This window comes from Sminthopsis crassicaudata, chromosome 2, assembly GCF_048593235.1.
Source record: "Sminthopsis crassicaudata isolate SCR6 chromosome 2, ASM4859323v1, whole genome shotgun sequence".
Classification (NCBI taxonomy): domain Eukaryota; kingdom Metazoa; phylum Chordata; class Mammalia; order Dasyuromorphia; family Dasyuridae; genus Sminthopsis; species Sminthopsis crassicaudata.
In genome coordinates, this window is record NC_133618.1 from 41,969,018 (window position 1) to 41,996,604 (window position 27,587).

At 37.9% G+C, this 27,587-nt stretch overlaps 1 protein-coding gene across 1 annotated transcript in view; it reads right to left on the reverse strand.

Annotated features, from left to right (window-relative positions):
* Window positions 1–27,587, reverse strand: part of GLG1 (golgi glycoprotein 1) — a 137,085-nt gene that overhangs the window by 50,013 nt on the left and 59,485 nt on the right. The window contains exons 2-4 of the mRNA XM_074285990.1: window positions 12,706–12,738; window positions 8,891–8,977; window positions 6,829–7,044 (exon numbers count right to left, since the gene is read on the reverse strand). Coding sequence (XP_074142091.1) covers window positions 6,829–7,044; window positions 8,891–8,977; window positions 12,706–12,738 — 336 coding nt within the window. The remainder of the gene's footprint in view (window positions 1–6,828; window positions 7,045–8,890; window positions 8,978–12,705; window positions 12,739–27,587) is intronic.

Here is a 27,587-nt window from a genome sequence, read left to right on the forward strand (position 1 = left end):
AAACTACGTAGCCACAAGAACAGAAACAAGAACTTACACTTATGGGAAAAGGCACAATGGTAGTCAGGAAGTGTTGAAATCCAAAACTTTCTGCCAGGGAAATGCTAGGTCATATGCTTGCTAGCACTCCCTCATATTTCATTCTCCTGGGAAATTAACTAAGAAGCCTAATGTTTATGTAAAAACCAATTTAGATTTTGTTTGCCACTTAATAGGACAGTCTGAGGACAGACATTTCTGGAAACCTCTACATCTTTCCAAACTGCTATCCCATCTCTCAGATGAGAAAATAAACCTCATATAATGATTTTTACCTGCCTAGATCTCTGTTTTATCTCAACGACTGCGCAGGATCTCTTTAGTCCTTATCTCATGAGAGAATGGGTACTAGACACAAATGGAATAGTGTGTGCCTTACAGAAGTACAGGGTATGATTTGAGGGGGAGGAAGGAAAAGGAGGAGGGAAAAAGGGGAGGAAAAGAAAAGCAGGGTTTGAAAAGGGGAAAAGGGAGAGAAGAAAAGAGGGAAGAGAGGAAGGAAGGAAGGGATCAGTCAATACAGTAAGACTAGAAAAGGAAACATATTCACAAGCAAGCCAGAAGCTGGCTAATTAGAGAAAGGCAATTATTTTGGATAATAGCTCCTTCAACATGTATGGTTCAATTTGAAATTTGTTTTTCTAAAAATAAGATATTTACTTTGAAATTTCTATTTCTTAGCTAATAGTACCCAACATAAAACAAAACATCAAAACATGAAAAAAAAATTACATCTTTGTTGGAATTGAGGGAATTCTCTTGGTAATATTGATTAATTTATTATATTGCTCTGTTGGCATCTTGGTAGACACAGGGCTATTGGGGTATAGCACCAGAAAGTGTTTTGGAGTCTATTTCAATCCAATGGATACTTGAAAAGGAAACTTTTACCCATTACCAAAAATGTTTCTGTTTTCACAAACTGCTTACCAACTCAGAGATGGGGAAGGGATAGGAGAAGGGTAGGAGAAGAAAGAAAAAATTTGGAACGCAAAATTGCATTTTTAAAAATGTTTAAAATTGTCTTTACATGTAAATGGAAAAAAATAAAATACCATCAATAAGTGTTTATCCAACCTTTGCTAGGAAATCTCTGATGAGGAGGTAAAGTAGGACAAGCTGGGCCCAGATCGTGGGCGTCTGGGGCAGCAGTGTGAGGAGTGCATTCCAGTGGGCAGATGCTGCTGAAATGCCCTCTAAAGAAGGAAGACTGGACCAGCACCCTGAAGGATGTGGGGCAAAGAGGAAGGCAATAAAATTTGTCCCCAAGGGTCCTCCATTCTTTTCTCTTCCACTTCTTTCTAATTCCCCTCTTCTCCTTCATTCCTACATATTTATAAAAAAAACTACAAAAAGCTCACCTGGAAGAACTTTTGGGGGGAAATGGAGAAAATAAGCAGTTAACCCTAAACAATGGCCATATTGGCACTTAGGCTGATTTATATAGTATTAATTTAAAAGAAAACAAAAAAACCAGTGAAACAGCCAAGTTCATATAATAATAAAATACACACCACATAGTAAAATATATACCAAGTGATTTGACATATTTTTGCCTCTCTGTCCCACTTTGATTCAGCAAAGAGGAAAGAAGAGAATTCAGGGGCCAAAACCATAAAATGCAAATATGAAAAATGGAGATATATCAGAAAACAAAGAAAAAGGCTGCAATGGAGCTCCTGAACTGTAATATGAAAACACCTCCCTCCTCTTATCACCCACAAATTATCTTTAAACAGCTACAGGTATAAAAGAGGCTAAGAGGAGTCTATCAGAAAGCAAACTGATTCAGAGAGGGCTAAAATATTTTCACATAAATTTTATTTTTCATTACAACTCTGCTAAACCACTAATCAGGAATGACAAGCCTCTCTCCTGGTTTCTTATGCTATGTCCCTTACAATTTATCTGCTGAGCTCCTCCATCTCTTGTTTTAGCTCAGCTCCAAGGACAGGCCTCCTCAGGCCTTTGGCTTTGTTCCAAGATCTGTTCCTGGCTTTCACCTCTCTCCTCCTTCTCCCCCTCCCCTCCTGCCCCAGTCTCAGGGACAGTCCCACAGTTCAGCTCCGAGGAAGCTTTGCTGGGAACTTCCCTGATTTCCTCTCTTATGGATCCCTGTATGTCTCTGGCTTTGCAGGATGTCAATGACTTCTTCCTTTCTCTTAGGATAAAGGTCACTGACTAGCTTTGCAAGATTTTAAGCCAGAGTAGCCTGGGGCCAAAGGTAAACCCCAAAAATATTTCCATCAATTAAAGTAATTAAAGGATTCTTCCTTCTCTCAAGCAGATCAGAAGCCTAAATAGGTCAAAGTATAGGGAACAGGAATGACCTCACTTAGATGAAGTCATTTCCTGGTCTAAATTACCAATTTAATCCATCTCCCTGAATCTTAGTTTTCCTTCTTAAGTTTATATACAGTCCCTTAGAAGATAGTGGCTAGCTGGAGAGACTTACATCAACTGATGCTGAGTGAAATAAGCAGAACCAGAAGATCACTATACACTTCAACAACAATACTGTATGAAGATTTATTCTGATGGAAGTGGATATCTTCAACATAAAGAAGAGCTAATCCAATTCCAATTGATCAATGATGGACAGAGGTAGCTACACCCAGAGAAGAAACACTGGGAAGTGAATGTAAATTGTTAGCACTAATATCTGTCTGCCCAGGTTACATGTACCTTCGGAATCTAATGCTTATTGTGCAACAAGAAAATGGGATTTACACACATATATTGTATCTAGGTTATATTGTAACACATGTAAAATGTATGGGATTGCCTGTCATGGGGGGAGGGAATAGAGGGGGGGATAATTTGGAAAAATGAATACAAGGGATAATATTATAAATATAAATATATATATATAATAATAAAAAAAAAGAAGATAGTGGCTAGGCTTTAACCTAAGACCATTTATCACTGTCTCTCAATGTTTCTAAAAACCAGAAACAGAGAAACTTAAGTTTGTTTCCATACATGTCCCTGTGAAATACTCAGTACTCTCTGTACTTGCTGGAACCAAGACACTTGGGCCTTCTCTCACTCATGGACTGAAAGCAGGGTCTATGGCAGGAATTCTGGAGCTAAATAGGTCCAAGGCTTCTGGACAATATTTCTGGAATGAGAGTCATGGTAGATGAATAGAAGATGGCCATAAAATAAAATAAAATACAGCAGGGGTTGTCCCAAACCGATCAAGACAGAATGGGTTTCAGATAAATGATTAGTTCCTTCAATAAACTACCATAGTCAACTTTCTCTTGAACTGACACCTTCACCTTTCCCCCTATGATACAAACCTATGCTTTAGTATTTCTAGACAAGAATTACATGAGATGATGACTCTGAAGTTAGATTTGTGATTCCTCTGCAAACTTAAAATACAACACCCACCCACCCACCCACACACACACACTTTCCCCCAAAAAAATGTATAACAAAGAACTATCAGTTAGTGCCATTATCTTTTTTAATGGCTCCATTTGCTTACACCACTTTCACAGTATGAGCACCCTCCTAAGGAGTAGTTTCATATTAATTACAATAATTGAGGTATCACAGAACACTATAAAGTGTGGACCATAATACCACTTTCATCATAAGTAGTTTTATTTGCTAGAGTTGTCAGATAGATTTTTCCTTTAAAATTCAATTTCCATGACTCTCAAACTAAATTCATTTCCCAGAGAATTCTCAGCTTTAACCATTTTTCCTATTTGTGTAATACATTTGAGAATTCATACAGACAGATATTTGAAAATATAAGAATGCAAAAAAATTAATAAAATTAATAAAACAATTAATAAAAATTGTTGATTTGTCAACAACTCCCCCCCCCCCCCGAAAAGCTAACAATGTCTATAAGGAAGGAAAAATTAAATTAAAGAACTAAAACCTATGTTTGGTAAGCTGGTGAAAATGATACTGTTTCCAATAAATTTGAGTACTGTATGCTGGATTTGCACACATCTGCTAGAGAACTGCTTCCTAGATGTTGCTCTAAGTATTTAAGAGTAGAAGAAAGAACATTTTATTCCTCCTCCATTCTTCTTTAGTTCTATAAAAGACTAAAAATAATAGGTAAGAACTTGAGAGTTTTTACTTCTGTTAATAAGCCTTTACCCATTACTCAAGTTGTCATTTTTAGAAAGTGGAATTTGCCCTTCAGAGGACACAGGAGAAAATGAGAGTCAACTATTTAAATTCATGGATAACTTATTCTCTCATCAGGAATAAAACAAATGATGCGAGTCAAAGCTTACAATTAATTTCAAATGATTTTTATTTTGAAGTTTGCTTTATGTGAATATAGACTCATCACTTTAAATAACATGATCAAGTTATAATGGTAGATAAGACTCCCTTTCTTCTGGCCACTGGAGGGCATCAGTTCAAACCTCACCACTACTGACAATATGGAAACTCCCCCCCCCCCTTTTTTTCACTAGCAGCTGGTTTGCACCTGATCATCTGTTCTCTTGCTTCTGATCATTTTCAAGGCTGCTTCAAGATAAAAAAGGAAAATATCAGCATAGGTTTGCCTGTCTCAGTTGATTAACAGACTCCAGAGAAGCAAAGCACTATATGGGAGCACACACCATGCTTCTTCAGCATCAGCAGCTATAGGAGTTCAGGGCTGTTTGGCACATGGATAATGGGGCTCAGGAACATCAGACCATCTTTAGATCAAGGGCAAGGAAATCCTTAAGGTTTTTATATACTTTGCTATAGAAAGATGGATCAGATCATCACGAAAAAGGGACAAACACAAAAATGTGCCATCATTTCCCATTGCAACATGTTAGAAAAATCCTCATCTTTCTTATCATACTAATTCAATCTACTTTTCTCAGGCCTTTAGGCCTTTGTAAGTTGGTACAAATATATCATGCACTGATGACTCAGATATGACAGCAAACAACCTGAAATAATGTCCCATCTGGTCAATTATGTCAATTCTTACAAAGATAATTGTATTTCTGCCCATATCCATTATTTAAGACTCTTTGTAATTGGGGGAAATCCATGTGAAAGTAACACTATGATAGCAACATGTGAAAAAGTTGAAATTGTGGCTGTATGATGACAAGGGAGAAAAAAAATCTGTTAAAATATTAAAAAGCATGGAAAATGTTGTCTATGGCTCTAAGGAACTAATCTCATGACCATTTCACTCAATAACAAATCAGAGAGGGCAAAAGGTCCAGATAAATTTCATTTTATAAATCATTCCTCTTCAGTAAAGAATTAATAAACAATAATTAATAGCAGAAATTGGACGTCCTTATGTGGATGTCCTCTCTTATTAGCATCCAGTACCCTACAGGATTTTTATTCTTCCCTGAAAGGTAAATGGCTAAAGCCAGTCAAAACCACATTAAGTACCTCCTGTGGGCCAGGCATGGTGCTAAGTCTGAAGATCAAAGACAAGCAAAAGACAGTTCCTCCTCTCCAGGAGCACTTTGTCTGCATGGGAAGGATGCATGCCAAGAACTATGCAGGATAACTCCAGCAGGATAACGACCTCCCTGAGACGGGAGGGTGCAGCGGTAAGGGAGATGGGGACAGGCTGCCTGGAGAAGATGGGATTCTAGCTGAGATCTGAGGGAGGGCAAGGCATTGGTGATGGGGAAGGAAAAGTGCTTCTAATGGCTGCTTTGAGAAAGGATGGGAAGCTATTGGCCGTTGCAGAGCGCGTGTGGGGGGGGAAGGGGAATAGGGGAGGGGAAGATGACCCAGCAGCAGTCTGGGAACAGGAGCAGGAATTCAGTGTGGGGGTTAAGCCACAGAGCACAAAAAGCAGAGGATACTGTCTGAGGCCAGACGCCAAAGGGCTTTCTGTGCCAACCAGTGCCCCACAGGGTATTTCCCCTCAGGGGCAGAGAAAGCTGAGTCAAATGTGTGTTTCTGTGGATAATTATGGCATCTGTGCACTGGCTGCCCTGGAGAGGGGAAGCTACACAGAGAAAAGAGAGGGGAGGGAAGCAGGGACATGGCAGTGGGATAGGCAAGAGAGCTCCTGAGGCCCACTCTTCTCAGGGTCTCCTCTTCAAGTCACCTTGTACTGATTTTCCTAAGGAGAGGCTCTGGCACAGTGTTCCTGGGACCCCCGGGGCAGCCCCGTCGGATCTGCCACGAGGCTCCATCTGCTTGTCCAGAATGTGTTCCTCCTTCCTCTGCCTTCTGCGCCCCTGGGCTTTCTCACACTCCCCTCAAGGATCATCTTCCAAACCCAGGCCTGGCTCCTGCTCTACCAACCTCACCACACACATTCTGTCTCTTCCACTAGGAGAGCACAGAACACTGATTTGTTTGTGTGAACAGGTGCTTCATGAATACTTGTTGGCCAATAAAAGCTGCCCCATCATTTTGAAGATAAAGCTATTCTCACTGCAGAATAATTCTCCCCACAATACCACAAATAATTATTTAAAATACTTTGTAGGGTAACGGCCACCTTCTATTTTACTGGGACAGTAACTCAGAAATGTATAGAATGGGGAGTCATACACCAGTGACGAGACAGTGAGTTAAGGGAAGGTCTGCCATGCATGGCTTCCTCTATTTCCTATATGGAGCCCGAAGGCTCAGTTCTGAGCCATTTCAGACACCCCAACTACCATAAATTTTAATGGCTCAGAGGTAGGAGGCAATGAGAATGAGCAAAAATTCCCTTTGGTTTTTGATGGCAAAGTTGAAAAGATCTTTATGGTCCTGTTATATATTTAATGTCTGCAACATCAGGTTCCTAAATCTTTTAAATCCTTCTAATGTCGCAGATACCTTTTCTCCAAGACGGATGCTGCCACACTTCAGAATGTTGATGTCATTTTTGCAGTCATCCATGAAACCACAGATGAGACGATAATCACTGAAGATAATGGCTGTCATCTTAGTTATATACTGATGACACTGGTATTCGGTAATGTTGCCTCTGTGATCCACCAAACAGGAGACCAAGTAGCCTTTCCCAACTGGCTCTTCAGCACATTCTTTAATCTGTAAGATTAAAAGAAAGGTGTTTTAAAATCATCAGTTTCTGTTATTCTCAAATAACTTTAAATCAAGACTCAAATGCAAAATGCTGATATCATTGTGCCCTCTACCAGCAACACTTAAAGCTTTCAACTTGGCCAGAATTTGCCTTTAAAGGGAAGAAATGATTTAAAAGGTCACGTTCTAATAGATAAACTACTTACAACATCCTCAAGTCAGGCAAAAGACACAGAGATAAGGGGTACTGGTCTAGGGAGCAGACCCCAAGGAATCTGAAACTCTAGAAACAAAATGTGAGGCTGGTAGTAATGACTTTCTCTCCTAATCTAATATAAGTTTAGAGTAAAGGGACAGTAATTTCAGGTTAAACCTATAGTTAAGGGAAAGCACATTATTTCTTGTTTGGGATAGTTTTACGTTTTGCATCATTTCAGCTTGAAAATGTTTTAAATCTAGTAAAATCCAAACTAAAACTCACAATGCCTTAGGATAATCACATTTTCAAATTGGTTTTCAGGCTATTACAGTTATTTGGCAAAAATCCTAAATTTGATGGGACTGTAATGGATACAATAGGTATTCTGTGCCACTGCCGTTGCTGTACCCTCAGTATTTGGTAATACCCGTCACACTGCAAAACCAAGAGCCCACTTAGAGAGTTACAAACCCACCACAGGTCAAGCAGGCATCTTCTCTCCTAGTTCACTACAAATGAGTATGTGGGCAGTTGTTAGGGTTCAATTAAAAGCCTATGTTATTATACCTCTGCCATTGTATTTCAACAACAAATGCTTCAAGGAGGGCCCAAGCCCCTCTACTTTCACTGCTATGACTGCAAAGCATGTTCAGAACATAGACAAATAAAATGACTATGGCATAGCCTTAGTGTCCAGTAAGTACTGTGCTATGCACAGAGTAGATTCTCAGTGTTTAATAAATTGAATTTTAATCTGATATTCTCTAACTGGGGCATGGATAGAAGTAGTTAATTCTGGAGAACAAAAGTCACTTTTTTTTTTTTTTTAAAGAAATGTGAAAATAGGGCAGATTCTCACCCACTTTGGGGGGGGGGAGGTCTGCTCTGGACCTGTCCCATAAGACTCTCACCTAAAATGAGAGGGCACCTAGGAATTACTTTCAGCCCAAAGATGTTTTGGGTTATATTGATTGCCAGTAAATAGGGATTTTTACATCAAGGTAATACTCAATATGATATTCTCATAGCTGCCAAATTGGGAGTGCCATACATTTGGGTTCTACTACAAATGGCATCTCCTCTAATTTTTCATATAAAGAGTCATTTCATATTCTCATTTCCTACTCTATCCTGACTTGCTGATGATTATCCTCCTTGGGTCTCCGCTTTTAAATTTAAATGACCTCCTCAAGGGGATATGATAATGCTGACCCTCACTATTTCATCACAGCCAACAGCACAGCTTAAAAAAACATCTTCCCCCCACCTTCAATAACTTCAATGTTTGGCGACCAGTCTTTTAATATGCTTTGGTAGGTAGGCTGTAAAATCTGGGAATATTGCAGCAAGAGAAACTGTTTTATTACTGAATTTTCCAGGGACTCATTTGGAAACCAAAAAACCCTCATGATATCCAGTTCGGGTCAACAGGGTCTTAAAGAAGAACAAGTTTCCCAGTCCACAAAACAAACAAACAAACAAACCAAAAAAAAAAAAAATAATAATAATAAAAATAAAAAATAAAAAAAAGATCACAAATTACATAAAAAGGAAAATGTATCAGTTTTTTCCCTTGTACATTTGGTCTAGCTTATAAATATTTTCCCCAGCTAAGTCTACTGTTCACCCACAAATTCTTCCATTATAACTTACTTCAGATATGGTAGATTTGCAGACTTCTCTGGCCACAGATTCAAATTTGGGGTCTGTAGTTAGATTCAGTTTATAATTCCACAACAACTGGGACAAAATGAGGGGAAAAAGGCAGGTTAAGATAATGGAACATTTAGCATCATTACTGGTTGAGTTACTGCAAAAAAGACAAAAGTCCATTATAGAAAGGCAGATAAAATATAACTGTATTTCAAAGTAATGGGGACATTAAAATTACATGCTATCACATTCTTAGTTGTAAAGAAGAAAAATCCTGTGGGAACAAAAGTAAAACCATTAATGAGACACCTTTCAAAAATACACACAAAGCTTTGGACCCAATCATTAAAAGATCAAGAAAATCAGATTTTTTACATTTTCTGATTGGCAAAAAATACAAGGAAGAAAAACAGGAGATGCCAATTTGAATTTAAAACAAAGTGACAATCATTTAAATTCCGGTTCCAGGTTTTAGTATTTAGTCTCATTAACAATGGATCAACATAGATAATTTTTTTTGGGGGGGTAGGGGGCTTTCCTCCCCCCCCCCAGGCAATTGGGATTAAGTGCACAGGGTCACACAGCCAGAAATTGTTAAGTGTCCGAGACCACATTTGAACTCAGGTCCTTCTGACTTCAGGGCTGGTACTCTATCCACTTCACCACCTAGCTGCTCCCATGGGGCAATTTTTAAGGAGGGAAATTAGCTTCTAGAATGAACCTAACCTTTTTTTTTTTCTCTCCTCTAGCCCTTTTGACATCAAATGACTTATTTAAGGAAATTCTTAGAATCAAACTAGTAACTCCCACATTCAAAAGTTACAAATAGAAAAGTACACTCCAAAATTTACCTTTTGAGTTTGGCTAAGATGAGGCAAACACAAAACAAGTACAGGATCCTGCAAATGTCAGCAGGAACAATAGCTATTCCCCAATAAAATAATATTATTATTCTCCAATAAGAATACTAAGGTGCTTCCCATCTGTGTCTTCAATATTCCCTTATTGTGAAAAGTAAGTCACAGGTTCAAGAGCCTGAACAGTTTGAGATGAAATGGGAAAGAACAGAGAGGCAAAGAGCAGAGCTTCAAGAGATGCCCAATCGCTGCTGCTGAAAAAAATCCCAGCTATCAGAGGTACCAGGGATGGAAGAGGACTGGATGCTTAGAGCTCCATTGCTGGACATATAGCAGGAGCTCCAAACACTTGTCAAATGATTTAAATGGCCACGATCTGCATCCAGCCATGTACCCACCCTACCCATGGAAACTAAACAATATGACCTTAGAGGCAGGGGGCTCTTTCTTTTCAGAAATGTGCTGCCACTGTAGTTCTCACAATCTGTTTTTCATTCTTTTACAAATGAATATCATTTAATTTGTTCCTGTAAGTTAGAGGCCAATTCATTTGTGCTTAATTGTCTTTTTCCAGGATTCTTCCACAGCTTAGTTCTCTGTTACATTTCACAGGCAATATTTGTTTGGTTTTTCACTAGTCCTTGAAATACTACTGTAGAAGAAAATCTCTGGGCCATCTGTTTGAAACAGAATAAAACCTGACCATGGAAGTTAATACCCTACTTTCATTGTATACTATGCTTTTATAAATTGGCACTGACATCTCATCTTGAATATATGTTCTTTCAATCAATAAGCATTTATTTCAACTACTATGTGCCAGGCAATGGCAAATGGAAACCGGAACTTGCATTTATATTATAAGACAACATGATACAAAATAATACAAAATAAATACAAGGCAGTCGGGGATGAAAGGTTCTAGCAATATGGGGTGGAGATGGGAAAAGAACCCTTGAAAGTAAATATTATATTGATGTTTATTGCCATAAATACAGCAGTCATTTGGGCATTTAGTTATGCTATGAAATCTAAATGTTATCTTGAACTGAAGAGGAAGAGCTGCATCCCAACAAAATTATTGCCAATCTTAAAAAATCTTAAATGTAAATTTCAATGTAAAAATCCATCCTAAGGGTCACTGTTGATCTGTGAAGGTCTTTTTATATCAGAGTAGATTTTATATGCAGAATATCATTTGGTTCTCTATAAATGTGAATACAGGAATTACTGGCAAATCTGTGATAGGGCTTTACCATTTTAAAAAGTGGTAATACCAATCAACTAGAATTCGAAGCCACAGTAACAGACAAGCTACATTTGTTCAACTAATGCCCAAGAACACTTCAAGAAACTTAATAGTTGTTATACTATTAATAAAAATCTATCAATTAATAGGGTAGCTAAGTAGCGCAGTGGATAGATACATCGTTGGGTCTGGAGTCAGGAGATCCAAGTTCAAATGCAGCCTCAGACACTTCTTGAGTGGGCAAGTCACTTCAGGCTGTTTGCCTTACTTTCCTCATTTGTAAAATGAGCTAGAGAAAGAAATAGCCAACCATTCCAGTGTCTTTGCCAAGAGCTCTAAATGAGGTCACAAAGAGTCGGGCACTATTAATCTACAAAATCAAAAATGATACAAAAGCTGATGCCTCAAAACCAGTTTGCCCTTAACTGCTTGTTAAGTAACTTTGCTCAAAAAGAACTTTCAAGTTTAGAAAAAAACAAACAAAAAACTTCCCCCCCCCCCCAACATAAGCTACTAGAAATTAATTCTGGCTAATGGAGTTAATGGAGTTTAGTTCTCCTGATCTTTCATTAACAGATGTGATTCACATTATTAGAAAACAACAGCTTTGGTTTCTGGCAAAGAAATTTTGCCCTGCCCCAGAATAGGGTTGTATTAACAAATATTATTTTACAAAGTATTAAGTGTGTTGGAGTTGGAGGCGATTTGATTCATGTCTTTTTATCTCTCTACACCTAGTAAAGTGTTTGACTACATGATGAATGCTTATGGCTAATTACAACCTACAATCTTATAATAATCTTATTTTTAAAAGTGCAGTATCCCTTTTATGTCCTAAATACTAGGATCAAAGATGCAAACTAAAAGATTTCTTTCTTACATCTGACCCAATGCTGACTCTCTTAAAGAATTATTGTCCAGGGGTAGTTAGATGGCACAGTGGATAGAGTACCAGCCTGGTCTCATATATTTAACACTTCCTGGCTCTGTGACCCTGGGCAAGTCACTTAACCCAAATTGCCTTGGCAAAAACAAACAAACAAACAAAATAACTGTTTTCTGCCTGCTTGAGAGTTTAAATAAGGCAAAGAAGAATAACTATGAATTTCAGAACATGTCTCAGTCTTATGAGGCTGCAAAAAAGGATTTAATCTCAAGATCATGGGCCTTTGGAATGTCTTCAGCCTCAAACTAAACTAATATCAAGAGCCTCTAAACTATAGTACCCTGTAAATTAATTCACTGATTTGTATGTAAAATGTTTCTTTTGACTAAGACAAGTCTCTGCCAATGAGCTGAATCATCAATGGCTGAATATTCTAATTTCTTTTCTCTTTATTTTAATATAAATTAAAAATATAGGGGTAAGGTATTCCTTTTAGGAATTCAAGTAGGAAGAAAATATAATTCACAATGCTACTAAATCTTTTTTCATAGTAAATACAGTCAATACTTGATTATTTGTTACTGGTAGCTTGTAAACACAGGTTCCTTTTTCTTCTTTATTTCAGCATGTACAATGTTTTATAGACTTTCAGATTCCTGAAAAATGAGGAATACCTATGTGCAAAGTAGTAAAAAAAAAAGTTTAACAGCCCTCTGTTAAGGTAACCAAAAATGCTTTAAGTGAACAACTCAAGAGAGCTAGTCTACAATGTCTACAATCCTAAAGGTTAAAACAAAGAAAGATACACAAAATCTATACTTACATGATTGCAGTCTGATGAAATTTCGTTGTCAGGCTAGAAGAGAAAACAGAAGAAGAAAGGTTTAAGTATGTAATATTGTCCAAATGAATTTAAAGATAAAGATCTACATATTCTAACTATGCTTTTAAAAACAGGTTTTTCAATATGGGGAACAACATCTAAATTTACAAAACTTGAGACTCGTGAGTGGAAAAAAATCACCTATAAGGAAGGGATGCCACAAGCTATACCTAAGGGTGGTAGAATTTGAGGGAGGCAGACAAATAAATTACACAACTGCTGCAGAGAGGAGAGGAAGTTCCTTGTACAATATTTCAGAACAGGAAGAGTGTGGATATATATACTGGGTTCACTCATTTAAAGCTAACTCTCAACATAGGAAAAAATTCTATTTTTTTAAAAAATAGCAAGCTTCTTGAGTGAATTTAAAATGTTATCTGATTTTAAAAAATTTTCTACCTATGGACAACTTCATGAATATACCTATTTTTAAAAAAAAACAAAATCTACACAATCAAATTTGGAATTTAGCCTTTTCAGAAACTGTAGGACTTGACAAAGTTTAAGGAGTTGAGTGTTATCTGAAATGGAATTTGAAATGAATGCACATTAATTAAATTATTCACAGTTTTAAGAAGAAAATAATACATTGTTCCAATTCCCTTCAGGTTTCTATAGTAATTTAATATGAATACTAATAGAATTCATTAAAAAAAAATGCTAGGAGCCTTTAGTTAAGATATCAGGATTAAATACAGACACACCATGTGCTAAGAAATACTATGAGAAGTTCAGATTGTGAGAAATCAAACGCTACTCTGAAAATGAAAATATTTTCCATTAGAGTAAGGAAATGGCTTAGAAGACATGGAAAGAATGGAAAGATTTAAGCAAAATAATGTGAGGTAAAGTAAGTGGAATTTGGAAAACATATTCAATGACTATAATCAATCAATCAATCAATCAATCAATATTTGTTATTAAATACCAACTATTTGCCTGATACTGGGCTAGATGTTGGCAATACCAGTACAAAGAATAAAACAATCCTCACTTTCAACGAGACTACATTTTATTGGGGGAGACAACAAATTCATATAGAAATATATACAGAATTTAAAAAAAATTTAGTAAATCCAAAGTTGATTTGGGGACTAGCTGTTGGGAACTCTTGACAATGGCGCTTGAACTGTATCCCAAAGGAAAAGAGGGAGAGATGCAGGATGATCAGTACAAGGCACTGAGAGGCGCTGGGGAGCTCTGCCAAGGGGAGAAGGTAGCAAGTCTACCCAGGCCTTGATGAGCAGGGCCAAGAGGGACTGGGCTAGATGGGACGGTTACAGGCAACCAGAGGGAGGCAATAAGAAGCCGCCACAACTGACTGAGGCTCTGGGCTAAGCTGAGATCGCAAAGGAAATGGAACCAACATCAACAGAAAACTACAAATCAATGTTGGGGAGTGATATAACAAACAAACTTGGCCTTCAAAGATGAGATGGAAAGAACTTTAAAAATTCTTCACTTTAAGGGAAGTTCTTTGGGGAAGATGTGGGAAATGTAAGTGATTTAAAACCAAAAGATAGTGATAAAAAATTAATTCCAAAAACACTGGTGATGGGCTGAATTACAAGTTATAATCCAAGATACTGCCAAGGTGGTGAACCTGAGTGAATAGAAGAAAGAGGAGCCCTGAACAGAAATCATAATAATAGCAGACACACACACAATTCTTCATTTGTTTCTCTGCAAGAGAGATGCTACTATTCCCATTTTACAGATGACAAAAACTGAGGTAGGACCACACAACTTCTTGTTGAGTCATTTCAGTGCATCTGAATTTCTACAACCCCAGGTTTTCTTGTCATAGATACAGAACCTGTCCAATTTCCTTCTCTAACTCATTTTACAGATAAGAACTGAGGTTAAAAGAGTAAAGGAATTTGTCCAGGGTCACACAGCTAGTAAGTTGTCTGAGATCGGATTTACACTCAGATCTTCCCGACTCCTGGACAGTGGCTCTATCCACTGGGTAACCTCACTGATTAATAAGCTCTTCCTGACTCCAACACTCTATATACACTGGGCCACTAGGCTGCCTAATCATAAGAGTTAGCATTTACAAGCACTTTAAGGCTCAAAAAATACTGCATGTCATCATGGCATTTGACTTCATAACAAGTCCAACATTCTAGCCACCATGACACCTAACTTCCCAAAGAGGGATGAACTGGGGAGGAATGGGGAAAATTTGAACTATGGAAGGACATGAGAGAGACCGAGAGAATTTTGGAAATAATCATCTGCACTAAAAAGATCTTTAGGCAAAAACATCAACTAAGAGCAGTCACAAAAGGCCAGAGGAGGGTGCTCAGATGCTGTATCCCATGCTACCAGAGACGTACATAATACATATATAAATAAGAGGCACTATATAGATAAGAGCTACTGAGATATGGACAGGCTTCCTTCTCAGTAACATCTATGGGGTTGGGGGTTTAAGGGAGAGAATATTACAAGGGGATCTGGTTCAGAAACACATCAGATCAGACTTCTTTCCAACTCAGATTTTGAGATTTTTCAAGGATTATCAGAGTAGGTGAACATGAAAAAGCAACTCAATAAGGTAGAAATCTTAGGAACCTAAATACCCCAGTAGGTGCTACAACTCAGTTCTCATTCCCAAACTGTCACATTTCTCAGAGACTTGGTTCAACTCATTTTAACAGACAGATTATTTCTTATTCCACAATAACAGAGTTGGTGGAGGAGGATTCTAGGAAAATGAAGGAGTAGGTTGGTAAATTTCAAGCTCTCCAGATTTTCCACAAACAGAACAAATTTGAGCCTCAGGGAGAACAATGATGAAAAATCAAGAAGCCTAGGGGCAGAACGGGGTCCTCCTGATACAATCCTAGAAGATCTGAAGATAGACTCAGGGATTAAATTGTTTGAAGGGAAAACTTGCAGGCTAGCTCCATAGCTCCCATTGGGGAGCCCTTGGGCAAGCTGGGTGTGGCTGGAGCCTCAGCAGGAACCACCGAAATTTTTACCTCCTGAATTATTTGTGGAGTTGGAGTTTGAGCCTGGGACGACTGGGAGAACCCCTAGGCCCCGCTGTGCTACATAGCTGGGTGAAAAGGAGCCAGCAGAGCTTTGAGTGTGGGGGTAGGAACACTGCAGGCTGAGGACACTTGCTGGAAGGGGAAGCTCTTGGTTTGGGGTTCCAGGTCAGGAGGAGAGCTAAAATGAAGCTAGAGGAATGAAAGAAAATGAAGCACCATCCCCTTATCCCAAGATTAGAGGGGGCTTACACTTACTCTTATTAAAAAAAAATATATATATATATATATATATATATATATATATATATATATATATATATATATATATATATATATATATATATTTTTTTTTTTTTTTTTTATACGGAAGAAAGAACCCCACCATAGAAACTTACTATGGGAACAGGGGAGACTGGGGTTCATCTTCAGGGGAGGACACTAAAGTAGAAAAGAAAAAGCTTCTACCCTAAAGAGTAATGTGAAATGGCTCTCTGCCCAGATAATTTATAGAATTCAAAAAATGAATCTACAAATCAAATGAGAAGACATTGAGGAAAAACAAAAAAAATAAAAACAAAAACCATCCAAGAAAAACAGGAAAATTATGCAAAACAAGTTAACCAGCTAGAAAAGGTGATACAGAGTCTTAAAGATAAAAATAACTGAAAATTAGAATTGGGCAAGGGGAAGCCAATGAAGCTATGAGGAACCAAGAACTAACAAAACAGATTCTAAAGAATGAAAAAATAGAACAGATTGTGAAACATCTTATAAGAAAAATGACAGCTCTGGAGAACAAATCAAGAAAATACAAGAATAATTGGACTGCCAGAAAGTTGTGACCAAAAAAGAATCAACACAATAATGCAAGAAATGATCCAAGAAAATTGTCCCAGAATTATAGAACATGAGGGAAAAGTAGAAATAGAAAAAATCCACCATCAACACCTCAAAGAAATCCTTTGTGGAAATCACATAGGAATATTATTGCCAAATTTTGAAACCCCCAGATCAAAGAGAATTTTTTTTTGCAAGGAACAAGAAAAAAAAAACAATTCAAATATGCTGAAGCTACAATTAGAATTGTACAGGACTTATCAGCCACAATAAAAGCTGCTGCAGGTCCTGGAATCATATCTATTGAAATCAAAAGAACGAGAGTCTATGACCAAAACTGTCCTATCCAGCAAAATTATCTATAATATTGTATGAGAAAAAAATGGACATTTAGTGACCTTGCAGATTTTCAGGACTTTCTCTCAATCAAATCTGAACTTTAACAGAAAATTTAACATAAAACAGCCAATATCAAAGATTAATTTCAAGGAACTCAACATAGACAAATTGGTTTTTGTTTTTTAACATGGGAAACGTATAGTATATGTTTAAGATTGACATCAACAATACATAGCTCAAAGAAAGATTGGGACAGAATTAAGGTAAAAAATAGCGAAGGTCAAAAATGAGGTACAGAGAAAGAATAGACAGAGGCATTAGAGCAAGAGGGCTTGGAGTTCTGAAAGCAACACTACTTATACACCACGAAGGGGGTAGCACCCCCCAAAAAACTATAAAGAAATAAGGGGGGATGGGGAAGTAAAGGGTGAGGGAAGAAGATACGGGAGGAATCCAGATGGGAGGGAGAGGGGAGGAGGTTAAGTAATAGCAAGACAAGTTAAGAGGCAGAATTAAAACAGAGTCAGCACAGATAGGAAAGGCTGTGTGTATGTCTAGATCTACATATGTATAAATAAATGTGTCTTTTCTTAACTACAGCTTGCTTGGGGTGGGGGAGAGGAAGAAGAAAAGGGGAAAAAGAATAAAGTAAAAAAGACACAGCAGAGAACAAAAGAATAGTTTACAAGGAAGCAAAGAAAAGAGTGACACTGATGAATATAATATCTTTCTTGATCTTGTAACTTTTTTGTTATGTATTTTGAATCCTCCCTGATGTTCTGCTGGACAAATGATAATGTTCTTTTTTGTTTTATTTCATTTTGTTTGTATTCCTTTTCTGTTTTTCTTACACTGTTGCTATAAATAAGATTTTGGGAAAAATAATAATAGTGGTAAATTTTGCTTATTTCTGAATTAGAATGAGAACAGATTCTCATCTATAGAAGAAAACCCCAAAGAGACCTGATTTTATGTTCACCTCTCCTCCCTCCTTTCCTAATTTGTGGTAAAATGTGTGCCCTTAAATGACAAGGAATCCCCGTGGGCAAGGGGGTGAAGAGTCCCCTACACTGATGTGGTCATGTGCTATGATCAGAGAGGGGGACGCAGACACAGGACTTAGCAACTACTGGGCGGGGACTTCAGGAGCCCCCATCCAACAGACTAAGCCTCGGGAGCGCCTTTCTCAGGCCCTGAACCCTGCCAGCGCGCTAGGTCCAGATCCCCACTCCTCCCCCCATGCCTGTCAGTCACCCTGAGCCATCCTGGAGCAGGCTCTGGCACTCAGGGTGTGAGCCCCGAGTGCAGCCTCGCTGCCCCCCCCCCCCCAGCCGCTCCTTCACACTGCACATGCTCCGTCTTGCTTCCTCCCCCGCTGCTGCTCTGCCCCTGCTTTGGGAGGACGGAGCTAAGGGGCTTCCACTAGGCCGGGCACGGTCAGAACCACAGCGGGGGCGCGCTGTGACACAGGCGCCCGGTTTCATTTCGTGTTTGATCTTGAATTAACTTCCGGGCCTGCACTGGGGCCGTGAGCCCAGTTTAAAAAGCTCCGATCCGAGCAGCCACCTCGTCAGGGACTGCGGGAAGTGGAGCGCCAGGCCCGGACTGCTTCGGTCTCAAAGGCGGGACTCTTTCTTCTTGGGCTTTCCCCTAACACCCGGCTGCCCTTTCCTGTAACCTGCTCTCTGGCGAGATTCATTCCTCCAAATGCATGAAGAGCGCCCGGTGACGGTGGAGGTGGGAGCCTGGGTGATTGGGAGAATGGAATAAGGTAATAAAAAGGAGCGCAGAAGGAGGAAGGTTTCAGGGCCATAAATAAGGAGTTGTGCGGGATATCCAGTTGGAGATTTCCAGGAGGCGGCTGGTAATAAAGAGTGGAGGTGGAAGCTGAACCGAATACAAACTAAACAGGTGGAGAGGCAAGAGGGCCGGCACAGGACAGAACCTCCGGAGACATCCCGGGTTAAGGAGGGGACTCGGAGGAAGGGCCAGGCGGGGAGGAGGAGCAGGGATCAGAGAGCCAGGAAAAGGACAAGAGGAAGAGAACAGGCTCGAATGTTCAGAAGGCCACAAGAATGACAAGGTGCAGGGAGACCGCAGCAAGGGAGGGGAAGAGGAAGAAGGGAGAAACAGCCAGAGAGAACCAATTTGGTTTATAATATAATTTAAGGGCTGCAAGCACTATTTCCACTACATTTTCTATCATTTCCCCCATGTTTCAATTTCTATCGTTTTCCATATGAATTTTACTGTCTAGCTCTATAAATTAACCCTGTGGTACTTTAACATGAAACTCATGAATTAATTTACATATTTTAATATGGTGATAGAGCCCAACCATTAACAATGGATATAACTGCAACTATTTAAGGTGTTTTTTTTTTTTTAAAGGTTTTGTAATTGTGATTCTATAAGTAGTGACAATATCTTAGAGGAGTAACTTGTTATACATTATGTAATTGTCATAAAGTGAATTTCCTTTTCTATCCTTTTTTTTTTCAAGATTTTACTACTGCTATATAGAAATGCTGGTGATATAGAGCATCATCTTGATTTCTAGTAGTCTTTTTTTGAGTCAGCAAAACCCTGGGTGTGAATTTTACCTCCAACATGTCAGTCACCACTTCTTTAAGCCTTAGTTTTCCGATCTGTAAAATGGGAATATTAACTTCAAAGTGTTATGAAATTATGAAGTACAAATGAGATATTATGTAAAGTCTTTAATAATTCTTAAAAGCATATGCAAAGGTCAACTCTTATTCCCTCAAGTATAAAACAAGGCAGCCAAACTCTCCACGCCATCTTTTCTAGACAGGTTAGATTCAATAAAATCTAGGAAAATACGAATTTTGAAAAACGTATTGATTAAAATTTCTTTTGCTTCAAGGCATTTTTGAAAAGCTTCTTGTGTGCAAATTATGATTATGATTCCTTACCCCTCATCTTATTGATTCCAGGTAGGGTAGCGCCAAATAGATCTGTTTTAGAATAAAATAACTGAAAAGGAAGCTAAATGCTCTCAATTAAACCAATCTTTCAGTAGGCTAAAGAGAAGAACATTGTGATTTCCCTAAGGTGCATGTGCTAATAATTTTGGAAGGAGAGTCTGAAGGCTTTGTCTAAGCTAAGTGTTCCAAAAGTCTTCTCAAATTCTGTTGTTATTATTTTGCTAGTATCTACAATAACATCTACTATTTCATAATCAATCAGCAAAGTTCATAGTCCCTCTTGATGTCCCCTAAATTCCTTAAAAATAACAAGTTCATTTTTCTAAGAGACATTAAACTAAATTAGGTCTAATAGATTTAATTTATAGACTACCTAAAGGATAAATTAACTACAAATTTTCAACTATATTAAGCTATACTGTGCTTTAAAAAACTCAACAACTAAGTGACAGTGAATCTCTATGACATTAAGAATCAGTCAAACAAACTAAAAAGAAAGAAAAAAATGGAAGAAGATGTAAAATAGATCCAGAAAAGACAATTTAAAATTGTCACTATGTGAATGCTATGAATAAAAACAAACAAAAAAAAGAACCTGGATAGCTTTCTTCAAGAGATCATCAAGGAAAACTGCCTTGACATTTTAGAAACAGAGCGGGGAATAATTATTGAAAGACTCCAGTGATAATCTTTGGAAAGAGACCCCACAAGGAAAACCTCAAGGAACATTGTGGTAAAACTTTAAAATTACAATCTCAAGGAAAAAATATGCAAGCTGCCAGATAAAAACAATTCAAATATCAAGGAGCAACAATCAAGATTATCAAGAATCTGGCAGCTTCTAAAATAAAGAATTGGAGGGCCTGGAATACCATATTACAGAAGGCAAAAATCTGGGATTACAACTAAGAATAAACTACCCAGCAAGACTGAGAGCATAATCTTTCAGTGGAGGTGATGGATCTTCAATGAAGTAAGAGACTTTTAATTATTTCTAATTAAAAAAACCCAAAACAGAAACAGAAAATTTAATTTTCAAATACTGGACTCAAGAGAAACAAGAGGTAAACAGGGCAAAAAAAAAAAAAATTATATATATATAAAGGCTAAACTGTTTACATCCCTAGATGTGAAAATGAGATCTCTAACTCTTGAGAACTCTATCTGAATCTTTATCAATCCTCCTACTGGTGGGAGGTTATTCATTAAGAGTACAGTATATTCCCACTGAAATAATTAAATCATTTCTGAACTCCAAAGAGATAAGAAAAAGAAACATCAAATAAAGTATGAAAGGGATGATAAAAATAACTTCTCTTACTTCCCCATTAGCAAGTCAAAACAGAGTATCAATCCCCATAAGCGAAATCCTCTTAGTACACTTCCATTTGACTCCATCATGAATTATTTCTGTTGTTTGCACTCAGAGGCCACACATTAACTACAAACAATTCTGAGATTCTCCCCACCCCATTCCCTGCTCTGCCGAAGGATGCAAAGAAATATGAAATGAAGAGAGGGAGGAAGGATCACAAAGGAAAAAGAGTATAGGGTCACAAATCTAAATTTAATCCACCCCATTTCACAGCTGAAGAAACTGAGGCTGGGGAGCTGGCATCTGCCTTCTTGCCTCACAGCTCATGGGGTATGATGGAAAGAAGTAAAGAAGAAGTCGGAAACCCAGGTTCAAACTCTGACACTTTCTCTGGGCCTCAGTTTCTCCACCTGTAAAATTACAAGGCTGAAAGGAAAACCTCCAAGTTCCACTGCCAGCCTCAAATGTGATCTCAGGCTTCCATAGTGTGTCAGAGCCAGGCAGCTCTCCAGCTGCTTCCTAATGTCACAAACTAAAGTTGGTCAGTAATTGCAAGTCTGCTGATCCCAGAAAGGCTTCACTTCTCTAAAGAGTATTTCTGTATGATGCCTTAGCCCCAGACTTACATGCCCCAAGGTACCCCTGGTGCCCTCTGCCTCCATCTCTGCTTATTGGGGAAGAGAGGTTAGTGCAGCTGATATTCTCCCCCTAACTTGTTTACCTAGATAAAGGCATCCTTGTCCATTCATCCTAAGGTACTTAAGGTCTAAAGTATTTTCAGGGAGAGACAGTGAGATGACTGCTTTCTTTGGAGTTCCTATCACCTTGTCTTGCCCCTTTATTTAAAGTGTAACATCTCCTCAAGGCCCTTCAATTACCAGAACCTAACAGTATGAATTATTTAGGAGGTGGGCTTAGCAGAAAGGTTCCTCTGCTGATTGAGGAAGTGTCATCAGTTCAAGGATATTGATACCAGAGCCTACAGAGTGCACAGGAAAAAGCCCAGCAGGTTGCTCCATAATGTGTCTTAGAAGCAATGGCTGGAAGAAGACCAAGATTTTTACTTTATTAAGAGCAGAACTAACTAAAGCAGAATAAAAGGCGAGTTCTTGGAAGAAGAGGTCTCTGTCAGTTTCCTCCTCACAGCCCCTGGGCCTGGCACAGGAAATGTTAAAAACTTGTGCCACAAAACCCAGGAAGAGAAAGTTAGTTCTGACAAAATGAGCTGGTTTTCTTTGCTATTCCACCTGTTGTTTCAGAATCTAAATAAATAACACCCATACTAGGGAAATATAGCACATTACAATTCAAATAAAAATACTGACAATTATGATTTATCCTTTTTTGTACATGGCATAAAGAATCAAAATATCAAATAATAAAATAGGCAAATAAAAAAAATGGGGGCAGGTATGGTTGTTAGTATAGTTAAGTTAAAAAAAATAAATACAGGCGCGAATTTAGGGTTAGGGTTATCCAGGCAATATAGCAGATAAACCACAGGGTTTGGAATCAGGAAGGCTCATCTTCCTGCATTCAAATCTGGCCTCAGATACTTACTAGCCATATGACCTTGGGCAAGTCATGACACCCCATTTGCCTCAGTTTCCCCATCTGTAAAATGAGCTGGAGAAGGAAATGACCAGCTATGCCAGCGTCTTTGCCAAGAAAACCCCAAATAGGGTTACAAAAGATTTGGATACAACTAAGCAACAATGGTTTTGTTTTTGCAGATAGCATGGTTAAATAAAACAAAATAGAAGACCCAGGATAAAATCTTTCCCACCTTTGTGATGCTAAAGACTTTTTCCAGCCTCCAAGAAGCAAATGCTTCATCTATACTTAAGCAACTTTTCATAATATATTCTATACCATCCTTGAAGAAGCTGGAAAGATGCAGATCAATCAATAACCCAACTAGGTGGATATAGAGATGATTTTATGGCTAGACCCAATGTTAATGTAGCTTCAGGTTCCCATAGAGTGCTGAGCAGAGTTCTTGTTGACTGATCCAAGAATAACATTTAAAACACCCCCCCCCCACAAACAAAAACAAAACTAGGGGGTAAGTAAGGAATTATCTCTACCATTACAATCTCTACATTAGTTAGATAGTTCAAAAACAATTACCACTATAATGTCTAAAGTGCATGGAATCCATATTCAGCCAAAACACCTGACCACAAAAAAGGGACATTTGGATTACTTTGCCTCAACTCAATGAGGTTGGCAGGCATGAACGTTCTTGGCATAAGCAAAATATCCTGAGTTTGAAATTATTCATCAAAATAAGAATGAAATAATATTCTCAGAATAGAACAGTTAAAAATTACTTTTTCAGCAAATTATTTTAGCACAGCTAAATGCAGGTGTACTTTGTAAAAATGAGTGAGACCTGATGAAGCTTTCTCAAAGAGTTTATGACATGGAGTAGGTCTAAGTCACAGGATACCTATTCCCAGAGGTCTGCTGAGCAGGAAGATCAGATCTTGGGCCCAGGTTGTAGGAAGTCACATGCTCTCAAGGCTTAAAAGTCTCTATAGGTCAGACTCTAGATAAACTTCAGGAAATGATGTGACCCACAGGAAGCAGACAACATTGGTGACCATTGGTCAATGATGATTACTTCCTTTTTAGTCCATCCAATGAAAAGACTTAGCTCTTTTGTTATTCAACGAGATTTATTACTTCCTGTTGGTAAGGTCAGGGGCATGTTGGGAGCTGAGATGTGTCCCAGGTGTGCTGGGCCTCTCCCTGCAAGGACTAAATAAATACTTTCTCTTTGTACCTGAAGTTGTCTCTGATTAGTTAGACAAAAGTTGACTACCTGAGATGGCAAATCTTGAATGTCACTAATCCTGGCTATAATATCAAGATCAATACCTTTTATTAAAACAGCTAAAAGACAGATACACAAATCTGTGCAACCTTGAATTGCCAACAAACATAAAATAATAGTAAATGTTCTACAGATTTAGTTACTATGCTTTCCAAATTGAACTCTGCTATGATTTTTATTTACAAAGTTTTAAAGTGCTAAAAATTATAACAGGATTTGAAAAATATCATCAATTTAATTGCTTTGAATTGAGAGGTAATGTAGAATCTAGTATCTAATGAGAGCTGACATTTATGTTAAGGGAAGTGGCAGGGAGGGAGAAAGCCAACAGCTTCAAAAAGGAAGCACAAAAATTTACTGAAGAAAACAACTCCTTAAAAATAAATTTGATGAAATGGAAATATATATACATACTAAATAACTTTAAAAATAGAATTGGTCAAATGGAAAAAAAAATCCACTGAACAAAATAATTCCTTTAAGTACAACTGGTCAAATGCAAAAGGAGGTAAAAAAGCTAACTTAAAAAAAAAAAATTTACTAAAAATTAGAATAGGATAAATGAAGTGAATGACTTTTCACACACATACATACATGAACACAGATACATATACATCTACAAGACATCAAGAAAGTAAACCGTAAAGCATTCAAATGGAAATCTTTGCATATCCCAAAATCAGTATTAAAGGAAGCCATAATATTCTGCTTTAGGGCACCACCATTTAGAAGGTGTTGGGCAGTTCAGAAATCAAGGGGAAGGCTGAGTACTTTCTTAGCAAAAAAAAAAAAAAAAAAGTTTTAAATTGTTCTTCCTTGTTTTCACTTCCTCATCTATAAACTGGGGCTACTACTCTGTTCATCCCCTAGCCATAAGGGTATAAACATCCAGATGGAAAGGACAGTAAAGAGAGAACAGTATCATGAAAACACATTATTTAAGGGGAAATGATAGTATCCAGTGCTCAAAGACAGAAACCTCAATTAGGAAGAAGACTGAGAAATGCAATTACAAAAGAGAACTTGGAGAGAGATTAGGTGATTTATGTTTGTAGACTCCAGGATCGGTCAAAGCCAAGATTTAAATCCAGGTCCTGAATCACACACTGACCACAGCAGGCATTCTGGGAACTTGTTCTTTAAAAATATTTTGATAAACATTTCAATATAATTGGCTTCCTTTATACTCCTATGTATTTTATGTGATACATTTAAAACTCGTATTCTGAGAAAGGGTCCATGGATTGTTTTAGTCAGAGATGCTTCAGTGGGTGGCCATTGTACATATGAGGAATTCGGGCAAATGCAGTTAAATGGCTTGCCCAGAGTCTCTCAGCTAGGAAATGTCTGAGTCTGAGCTCAGGAAGAGGATGCTTCCTGACCACAGGCCCAAGGCTCTGTACACACCATCATCCAGCTGCCCAAAGAAGGGGCCCTCCAAGTTATGATGTGGTGCAAAAGCCAAAACATTTTTTTGGGCCTGATTCCTGTTGTAAAGATATAGGAGCAGAACTGTCCACTGGTTTAGTTCTGAAACTTTCAATTCTGATTCCTATGCTACCACTTATTTGTTATGTACTTCATAACATAACTTCCAGGAATGTTCTTAATTAATCAATTAAAACATTCATCAATCACTCCATCTATACCAAACATTATACAGTAAAAAAGAGGTCAAATTATATCCCAAAGAAATACTAAGGAAGGGAAAGGTACCTGTATGTGCCAAAATGTTTGTGGCAGCCCATTTTGTAGTGGCTAGAAACTGGAAGATGAATGGATGTCCATCAATTGGAGAATGGTTGGGTAAATTGTGCTTCTGTAAGAAATGACCAGCAAGATGAATACAGAGAGGCTTGGAGAGACTTACATGAACTGAAGCTGAGTGAAATGAGCAGAACCAGGAGATCATTATACACTTCAACAACGATACTGTATGAGGATATATTCTGAAAGAAGTGAATATCTTTGACAAAGAGAAGATCTAATTCAGTTCCAACTGATCAATGATGGACAGAATCAGCTACACCCAGAGAAGAAACACTGGGAAATGAGTGTGAACTGTTTGCATTTTTGTTTTTCTTCCCAGGTTATTTTTACCTTCTGAATCCAATTCTTCATGTGCAACAAGAGAACTATATGGTTCTGCACACATATATTGTATCTTGGATATACTATAAAACATATTTAACATGGATAAGACTGCATGCCATCTAGCGGAGGGGATGGAAGGAGGAAAGGGAAAAGTCAGAACAGAAGTGAGTGCAAGGGATAATGTAAAAAATTACCCAGGCATATGTTCTGTCAATAAAAAGTTATAATTTTAAAAAATCTTAAAAAAAGAAGAAGAAGAAGAAGAAGAAGAAGAAGCCAAAGACAGTCTCCTGCCCTCAAGCAGCTCACAATCTCTATTGGAGCACCTACATGCAAAGAAATCTATACAAAGCAAGCCACATGGCAGTCTAAACAGTAAATAATTAACAGTGGGAAAGCACCAAAATTGAGAGGGTTTGTGAAAGTTTCCAATGAATGGTGGGATTTTAGGTGAGACTTAGGAAGTCAGGGAGATCACTGGGCAGAGAGGAGTAGGAGAAAGCATGAGGACAGTCAGAGATGAAGTTTCAATGCATCAGGATTAGAAAGGGGGAGAGGAACAGGTGATCCAGGCTCTCATTAAAGCATTTTCTCCAAACGTTTTCCCAGGCAAGATGGTATAGTGGAAAGAGCAAAGGCTCTTGGGTTGGAAGTCCTCAGCAAAACATCTAATATCTAGGACCATATTGTTCTTTATCACTACATTAAGGCTGATCACATCTAAGGTCCATGCCAAATAAAAGGCTGTGATTCCATTTCTGTTTCATTCACATCCCTGCTGGGAATCAGAATGTCAGTGCTGACAATTTACATCAATCTCAAGAGTATACAGTTATGAAAATGTTTCCTTTAATCATGGGACATTTAATTGTTTTTTGAGAAAATCAAAAGCATCTTTGAGGTCAGATAATTAATACTCTGACATCATTGACAGACCAAGTTTCTCTCATACTTTTGGTTCTGAATATACTATAATTAAAATAGATAGAAAAATCCAAAACCTGAAAATCAAGCCACAATATTTGTAAATGAAGCTGACTCTCCCCCTCATTCTAAAAGCATTTGCTTAAAGGTAACCAAGTTAACAGAATGTGAACTCAATTTCAAATTTTATTTCTTTTATCCACAATGCCACAGATTAATCTACAATATTAATTGTTTCTCTGGTAAAGGCCTGGACTACAATCATTTCTATCTTTAAACTCTTCTCAGAAATAAGAATATTAAGAATAAAGGTGCTTAATGGAAAAAATTCTCTGTTTAGTAAGAAAAACCCAAAATCTAACAGCATTTTTCCTTTTAAGATAAAGTCTATTTGAGTTTCAGTAAACATGTTCGGGATAGAAAACTCTCGTTTTCCTCACGTTTATAATTAACAGAGTGAAAGCACATTAATGTATAAGTTCCCTGTTGCAGCCAACATTTTAGCAAACTCTCCCAACTTCCTT